Source organism: Portunus trituberculatus, chromosome 37 (genome assembly GCF_017591435.1).
Source record: "Portunus trituberculatus isolate SZX2019 chromosome 37, ASM1759143v1, whole genome shotgun sequence".
NCBI classification, from domain to species: Eukaryota; Metazoa; Arthropoda; class Malacostraca; order Decapoda; family Portunidae; genus Portunus; species Portunus trituberculatus.
The window spans coordinates 11,256,216-11,265,662 of record NC_059291.1 but is presented as its reverse complement, the minus strand read 5'-3'; the positions used below and the strand labels follow the sequence as shown (position 1 = coordinate 11,265,662).

General features: G+C 37.2%; 1 protein-coding gene across 12 annotated transcripts in view; it reads right to left on the bottom strand.

Moving 5' to 3' along the window:
- Positions 1-5,689: 5,689 nt before the first annotated feature.
- The window catches only part of LOC123514020 (neural-cadherin-like), a 225,834-nt gene continuing 222,076 nt past the window's right edge, over positions 5,690-9,447 (bottom strand). For all 12 annotated transcript variants that reach the window (XM_045271585.1, XM_045271579.1, XM_045271583.1 and 9 more), the window contains one exon: positions 5,690-9,418. In XM_045271585.1, coding sequence (XP_045127520.1) covers positions 9,306-9,418 — 113 coding nt within the window. In that variant the 3' untranslated portion in view covers positions 5,690-9,305. The remainder of the gene's footprint in view (positions 9,419-9,447) is intronic.

Genomic DNA, 9,447 nt, shown 5'->3' with positions numbered 1-9,447 from the left:
TACTCTCAGTTCGGCAGGCTTAGCTCTTATGACTTTTTTTTTTTTTTTTATCACCCTAGCAACGGAAATCTTACATATATATATATATATATATATATATATATATATATATATATATATATATATATATATATATATATATATATATATATATATATATATATATATATATATATATATATATATATATGACTTCCGTTTCAGGAATACTTAGCTTGTTGATCTAATAATATCCTTTGCAGTACCACTGCATATTAAATTAATGTCTGTCACTAAATTAGCATTCTGTTCATTGTCAAATTACTGGGTGTTCATGTAGATGGTCTTATAACTGAAGGGATTCTTATCGAGAGAAGGGTTGAGAGCACATGCCTTAGCCCTAAGAAAAAATATGGCGGTGTCGCGTGCGAAATTATCCTTCCATGCGAGAGTATCCCCTGAGCTCCAGACCCTTCTGTTATCTTTGCTCAAAGTCATGGATAAAAGGATCTATGGAGTTGAAATCCCAACCAGAGAAATCATGATCATGTATCAGACTTCCACCAGCTATAGTTACAACATTCTGCAACCAAACTACTCTACAACCCAAGATACAGTCACTTCCCACCACCTGACGCCCCACCACCACGACGAGCAGTCCGCCACCACAACGAGCTTGTCTCTATACCAGCTCCCAGGACTGACCTTTACAAGAAAAGCACCATTCCTACTATGTTGTCAAATTTACTAATTCGTGATCAACTTTGTTACATATACATTCAGATTCATGATTTTACTTGCATTTCAAGTACAGAACCCCCACAGATTTTACTTTCCTCTTCCTAACTTCATAATTACCTAGCTTTCAATGACCTCTTTCCGATGTAATTTTTAACTCTAACTGCTGGATTTGTGACGTTAGGAGTCCACAAGTCAGTTCAGCTGATAGCAGTCAGCATAGCACACCACAGCACACCACCCCACCATCATCACCGCCACACCTCACCACCACTACCATCACACACTATAACATGCCACAGCATACCACACCAGATCACCACCACCGCCACACCACCACTACCATCACACACCATACCACACCACCACCACACCACACCACCTCTACCATCACACACCATACCACACCACAGCACACCACACCACCGCTCCTGCTCCGTCCCGCATCCTCTCCACTCCACCGCCCCGCTCTAGGCCTGTCCCCGCCCAGCTCCCTTCGTCCAGCATCCGCCCAACTCAGCCCAACTGGGCCCCGCCGCTCCTACGGAAACAATTTTTTAAACGTATTTTCTCGGGTTTTGAATTTGTTTGTATATGTTTTCGGAACTCTGGGTGTAGGAGGAGGTCGAAGGGACAGGTGGAGTGTGAGAGCGAGGGCGGGGGGAGCTAGGAGGAGTCACTCACCAAACGTACAAAAAAATCATTTCGGTTTAAGGGTAACATTTCTCTTTAACTTATGGAGTTAGCATTTTGTTTTTACATTTGATTTGTTATTAGCAAAATGAAGCAAATCTCAAGTGACAATAAAATTGAGGTTAGCTGTGTTTTTTGTTGATCGAAAAAGTAACATTAAAGTCATTACATAAATTATAACTTTTTTTTTAATTAGAACACCTAGGATTTTTTTTGGTGCTTCATATAACACTTAAAAGATATGAAAAACATGACTCAAGTAAAAATATTCCATAAAATTTAGTCTAACTATTCGTATTTTCAAATTCAAAATTTTAACGGCACCAAAATAGAAAAACTAAAATCTTTATATGACGAGGAATGTGTGTTTTCTTTATTTGGCTGAAAAAAAAAAAATCGTACTCAGAAAATGTAAATTGACGTAGTGTGGTTGTGCTTTCTTTCTTGGCATTATGATGTGTTTGTAGCGCCGTTAATTTGAAATACATACAGTTCGCTGGACATCATTTTGTAAACAAAAGTCTCAGTAACGTTATCATATTTTGGTTATTAGTTAAATTATCTGTTACGTCTAAAAATGTAGTGCATTCCAGTCTGGGCACCTAATTTCTTCTCACGATTTTTTAAATGAATTACGTACAGAAATATTGGGCCACAGAGGCACCTCAATCCTTCCTTCCCCTAAGAGTCAGTTCCAAACCCAGAGAGGAAGCAAAACCAAAATCAACTACCAAAATATATAAATAGCCCATTATTGTGTTAAATAAGGCAATGGTTATATATTCTCCCGTTCAGACAGCCTGGCGCCCACATTGACCTAGATCAAGACACCTCTTCTCACCAATCCCAATCCCGCTCCGTGTCAACTTGTCAACATTTCCTTCAATTCTCAGTGTTTCCTGACGTTGCTCGCCTGAAATGCATGCAGTGTAGTGATAGGAGGAAGGAGGATTGAAAGTGTGTGATGGAGGGTAGTAGTAGTTGTAGTAGTAGTAGTAGTAGTAGTAGTAGTAGTAGTAGTAGTAGTAACAGCAGTAGTAGCAGTAGCAGCAGCAACAACAGCAGTAGTAGTAGTAGTAGTAGTAGTAGTAGTAGTAGTAGTAGTAGTAGTAGTAGTAATAATAGTAGTAGTAGTAGTAGCAACAGCAGCAGCAGGAGCAGCAGCTATTATGTGTGTGTGTGTGTGTGTGTGTGTGTGGGATGGGGGGGTTGGTCAACGTAGTATCTCTCTCTCTCTCTCTTGTTAACATGTTACTAGAAAAAAAAAAAAAACTTGAAAACCTGCGTCACTATTAAAGAGCCATATTCTGAAACATTCTCTGATCTCGCCACGACTGTTTACCTAGGCCACAGAGATGACTAGCCTGGTTCTCAAGAGTGTTTGTTTCTCTTATCATTAATGTAGAAATGTTAATCTGTCACTAGAACCTTAAAAGACTCCTTTAAAAGCACTCTGCTCTCTCAACCATGACTGTTTTCCAAGACCATAGAAATGACTAGCTAGGTTCATATGAGTGTTTCTCTTCTTAATAATGCAGAAATGTTGTTAATCTGCCACTAGAACCTTAAAACATCTTTAAAACCCTTACAACTTCAACGAAGTTTAGATCTACACTCCAATACACAATCACTTCGGTGAAGCTTGGCGGTGTCTTAAAGGCTTGACAAGTTGACAAAGTTCTAAATGGACACGTTACTAAGTCTTCCACTTCCTCACCCCAGTCTCTCTCTCTCTCTCTCTCTCTCTCGGTAAAGCTAGTCAGACTAGAATCGACGACTCGGAATGTGTTTGGAAGAAAATAACTATAGCAAACATGATCATAGCGATTTGGCAACATCAAAACAGCTTATACATGGAAATACTTGATGTATGAGCGTGTGGGTTGGTTGATTACATCACAATGCAGAGACTGACACTATTATTATTGAGTGTACTTAACTGTAATGTACGCGAGAAGAGGAGAGTGAGGTGAAATGAGCGTGTCTATTTTTTGCAGCTGCGAGTCACTAATGAAGGACTGACATTCCGAACACAGGTTCGAGACTTCGAGTGTTTATGACCTTGCTCGAGCTGTATTTTTGCTCATTAACTGATTCTTTCACCTTTTCACTCTTACCACTTATCTTTATTATCATCTACAATATCTTCAGACTTAGTAGTAATAGTGGTCAGAAATAGTAGTAGTTCTGACTAACTAGCTGATATGAGGGAATGAAAGACTGCTTCGAGAATAGTAGTAGTAGTAGAGGTAGTAGGAGCAGATATTTACCTATTACCATTATCACAGCAATAGTAGTAGTAGTAGCAGTAGTAATAATAGTAATAGGGTCAAGAAAACCCAGAGATACAGAAATTCGTAGGAAAAAAATAACTCAGATAAAAAATGAGAGGAAAGTTAAATAATGTAATTTAACACAATCTAATGTTGTTTGATATGAATAAATCTAGAAATATGTAGGGAGAAATTAACTAAGAAAAATTATAATGAAAGCTGGATATTGAAACTTAATCACATTTAATCTTGTTTGATGTAAGGAAATATAGAAATAAGTGGTAGAGAGAAATTAACACAGAAATCATAAGGAAAGTTTCATATTGAAAGTTAATCTAATCTAATCTTTTTTGGTGTGAGGATATATAGAAAACTAGGTAAAGGAATGATTAACTTAAGTAGAGGTAAACATATGAAAAAGAAAGGTTACTTTGACTTAACCTAACTTGAGGAAAGAAGAGAAAATCGAGGGAAAAATAGAAAAATTAAAATTTCTACATTATCTTGAAATCAGACTTGACCTAATCTAACTTGGAAGGGGAAGGCATAAAAAAAAGAAAAGAAAAGAAAAAAAAAAAAAAAAACTCCAAAAGTTCTTCCACTCAGCACGCCACAGGCCGCAGCTACATGAACAAGCGGCAGGTTTCAGGAGGAAACATTGGCAGGATGGAGAACAGTAAGACAGAAACAGAGACGAGCTGGTGTGGCTGGGATTTGAATATTGCTGTGTTGGAAGAATAAAGGAAAAAGAAATGATTGTTGTTGCCTGGCTGGCTGGCTGGTTGCTTCCCTCAATGACGACGATTTATATATATATATATATATATATATATATATATATATATATATATATATATATATATATATATATATATATATATATTATAGTTTATGAATAAAATTTCCTGAAGCATAGATTTTCCATCTATTTTGTACCAAATTTCCTGAGAACTTCCTTAGAGAAAATTAATTCCTAAATGTTTCCTTATATGACAATGAATTTCCTTGTATGAGGAAAAATTTCCTAAAAAAGTGAGAGCCCTGACTCAGTCCCAGAGCTGGGCATTGCACAGTCTTGCAATTTTGCCGCACCATGATTTTTTTTTTCTTTTTTTTTTTCAAGTCAGACTGAGCAAAGTCGTACCGCCAATTTTCTGCGACTTTGAACAGGAACAAAGACATTTTTTTTTTCCTTTTAAGAGATTGCTGTGACTAGAGAAGATGGGGCAGGAGGACACGGAGGAAGAGGAGAAGGATGACCTGTAGATATTAGTTTAGGCTGTTTTAACTAAAAAAAAAAAAAAAAAAAGATAAATAAATAAATGAAAAATAAAAAGACAAGTAAATAAATAAAATAACTAAGTAATAATAATAATAATAATAATAAATATTTCTCTCCCTTACAAAAGCATGTGAAAAAAAAGTCACACCAGCTCTAGTCAGTCCCCTATTCCCCATTTTTAAGTAGAAATAATAATTTTGTCATTCGTAAATGTTCATTGACACTATCATTAAATCTTCTACTCTTATGTCAAGTTATGTAATTCTTGAATATGATTATCCTTGATTTCTTCAAAATAACCTCTTATAATTAGTGTGTATAGGTTCATTTATTAGAACAATATCTCCAGCATATTACAGACTATTTAAGTATTCTGTGTATTCTAATCTTTATCTCTCATAACCCAGCTTCTGTGGGGGAAGGAAAAAAAAATAATTAATTAATTAATTAATTAAAAAATAATAAAATAAATAAATTCATTAAAATAAAATAAAATCTGCTTTAACAATGAATAATGAAGGAGAAATAGTGTCGCCTTGTCTGACACCTTCCTTTATTTGGTACTTTTTGCTGTCTCAATGTAGCTTTAGAGTGGCAATAATCTCCTAGTGTAGATTTCTTCCAACCTTCACACATTTCTATACACTTACCTACTAAATAGCTTAGGTATGTAAAATTTCATCACAATATATATAAAGGATCATTTCCAATCATGCACCAAAGATTGTATACTTCATGTTGATTTATTTAATTAAACTTTTCTCTCTTTCAAATGCCAAGATAATTTTTGGTTGACTTTCTTAAAATACAAATCAATGAAATCATAAACTATGAATCTTTAGCAAGATAATTTTTTTGGAGCACAGAAAATAAAGGAAAAGGCATTAGGTTACTAAACAGGAAATAATGATATGAGCGGGTACGGGTTAGAGGATGAAGTAATGTAATCTAAAGGACTATCAGCAAGAAAATATGGATCACAAAATCTGAGAAAGAGAAACAAAAACCAGACAAATTAATGTGACTCCTAAAATCTGGAGGGTAGAAAACAGAACATACACAAAGGCTTTAGTCTATTTCAGATGACAATGCAGACACAGTAAAATCACAGCTTAAAAACATCAAACAAAAGCTTAGTTGCTATGGCTTTTCTCTCCGCTGTTCTTCTCCAATCAGAGACGACAACTCTGCTCATGAATACTCGGCATTTAATTAGGGTACAAAACTTATCTCTTACTGTTTAGGAAATAATTCTCTACTCTGACCATTCCTGTTCTCCCTGGGCCAAAGTTATCTGGGCATGAGGTAAGTATATTATATATATATACATCTGTGGTACAACAGTCAGAAGCTCTTGGGGGGGTTTGTGACAATGTTATAAGCTAGTACACAATGAGAATTTATATATAATGTACAAATATTTAAGATACACAAGACTTTGGCCTGGGGATAACCCAAATTTCTCTGTATGAATTTTACTAGCAGTTTGAAGAAAGAAAGCAAATAAATTAAAAGGAAATTTGTATGTAACTTTCATCCAATACAGAGTTTGATGTTCATACAATTACTGCAGATGAGCAGTATATAAATTACTAAACTTAAAAACATTTTGCTAACTTGTCTGAGACCTTAAAAAGGAAAGATTAAAAATTCATATTCCAACTATATCAGAGAAATCTGGTTTCAATGTCCTTCTGTTTCTAGTGAGATGGAAATTCTTTTATACAAAATGTGAAAATGAACAATGGCATTCATACATAATTTTTTTTTTGGTATATGGAATGCTATAAAAACCTGTCAGCTGGACTTGGTAAAACTTCAAGGGGTGAGAAAGTGAGGTACAGGGTGGGTGGGGTGGGAGGGTCAGGGGTCAACAGGGATGGGGGAAGCAAGGAACTCCTCCTCCACCCCTGCTTCCCATCACACCCTAAGTAGTATTGTTATGAATCATGTGAGAAATTCATTCATTGTTATATGTGGTGATAAATTAGTATAAAAATGAAGAACTCAAGACACCCCAACCTGCAGTTTCTCCAGGCCCAGCATCACCCTCTTTATGATCAACTTGTGCATATAGCTCTAAGTCTAGGATGATGATTATAATGACGGAAAATAAAAAATAAATACATAACAATAATGATGATGACAATAATAATAATAATAATAATAATAATAATAATAATAATAATAATGATAATATCAGTAACATAAGAAGCCAATGACTAAACAACCCAGCCTGCTCCCATCATGTCTGGCAGTGCTGACAAGGTTCTGTGGTTGATGGATATTTCAAGTCTCCTCAAAGTGCCATTTTTTTTTCCATTTTTTTACTTGACTGATCTTACTTTTTTAAAGATTGAGACAATTTCATAGCTATCAATAAGACTAATAAATAAACTGGACTGGAAAACTTCCTTAACGGGAGACCACCACAGGCGCAACCCATGGAGAGGATGGGGAGGGCGGGGTGGATCTGTGGGGCCCAGGACTTGCCGGGGCTGGAATGGGCTTTGGGAACGAGGGGAAGATGACTGACTGGGGCTGTAGGAGTGTGGGGCAGCGGGTGGGGGAAGAAGGCAGAGGGGCCATGAGGGGTCTACTGCCAAACATAAAGTAGCTGGGAAGTTGATGCCTAACCCCGTGGTAAAGACCTATTTACAAGTCCAAGATCAGACTAAATGACTCAAGGCAAAAATAAATAAATAAGCAAGCTTTTATTGCTTCCTCTGTGTTAAAAATTTCTCGTTAACACAGTCTTCAAAAGTAACTCTTTCTTTATTCAGCAAGAAGTATTCTGGTCTCCTCCCAAGGGGCTGCCCCACAACCTACAGTGCATGAAAATCATCCATTATTTCTTTCAAAACTTGTACAGCAAGACACCAAGAAGACTACAGTTCAGTAACAAACTCGCTATCAGTGAAGAGCTACAATAATGAAGCTGTCAAACATGTCTAGCTGATCTTGCTGTCTAGCTTTCATAGAGATGAGCAAATATTGAAAAAGAACTATTTCATTCTTTGAGACATCTATCTTCTTAAGTATCTACACATGTACAAAAACTTTACATACATTCAACATTTTCTTCATACAGGTTAACTCAGTACTGCCTGAGATTCCTTTGTGAGTCAGCGGGCATTAAGGTCCGCAGGGTGGCAGTACTGGCCTGATGCAACTAAGGGTGAGAGTAGTATACAGGGATGGGAACCAACCCCATCCTCATATTCACACTTAGAAGTATTGTGTAACTCAGTGGGTGAGAACAAATAAACATTGTCCTCAGTGTCTGTGGTGCATTACACTAAACCTTTGTATTTCTTGATATGCTTCACAGTTGTAGTGAATGAGGACAAACAAAATCATGAGTATAGCACATAAAAAGTACTTTGACGTCAGTAATTCACAAATCAAAAAGATTTGCCTGGCATACTTGGCACATAACACGGGTAATAACAAATAGTCACAAATGGTCATGGGTCATAACATAACTTGTAAATACTCTGTCTATGTCTTCCTTTCACTTTCATGCTAGACTATCACACAGGTGTCTTTTATGGAATGTTGGGTCTCCCCCTACACCCTTCAGCAGCATGGCCTTGACCTACACTGTCTCTCAAGCTCTTGGTGTCCAGACATCACTGGCCTCACCACTTGCAGGAGCAATATTTCACACTGAACACTGACATTTTCTTCACCTCATGGTTCAGTGTCTTGGCACTGTGAGAGTGGTGTGCCGGAGTGTGTGTGGGTGTGTAAGCATGTGTTGGCCACACACGGGCAGGAGGACCTCCAGTCATTGCTGGGAAGGCTTGGTGATCATCTTCAACTCAAGACACTCTGGACTGTGGTTGCCTGAGCTGGCCAAGTGGAGCTTCTGCTTTGTCTAATACATACATGGACTGGACAGCAGGCAATGCAATGACACTTTCAAAATGCCACTTCATAAACACTGGTAGTTATTACCTAAATGACCTATATTCCACCTTTATCACATGACACCAGAGAATATTAATTCTTTTATCACACCACCATGATCCAAAGAGAAGGATATAGCACCAGTAATATTTTAGAGCAATTAATTTTCGTACTGATGTGATTCAAGATCTAATATCTAATCTGATACTGCTGACATTTATATCTCCATTTAAGGCAACATGCTAAATTACTTTTTGAGGCAGAACATCTCTCCACATTGACCCCCATATTACCTTAAGACAGAGGGACGGTTCCCTCCCCCTGACCAGAGTCCTCCTAGCTTTAAAAATAAAAACATTGCTCTCTGCTGGCACACAGAATCTCTCGAGTAACAAGGTGAACTTCACAGCAAGGCTCCAGCAGCAGGCTTAGTGGTCCTCCTCCTCCTCAGACTCCCCGTGGCCATACATGTCAGCCAGCTTGCTGAAGCGTGGACCCCAGTTATTCAAGTAATCAAAATCTTGTTCGTTGTCATCAGTACCTGTGAGAGAAGTAGTGCTGAGTCTCTGA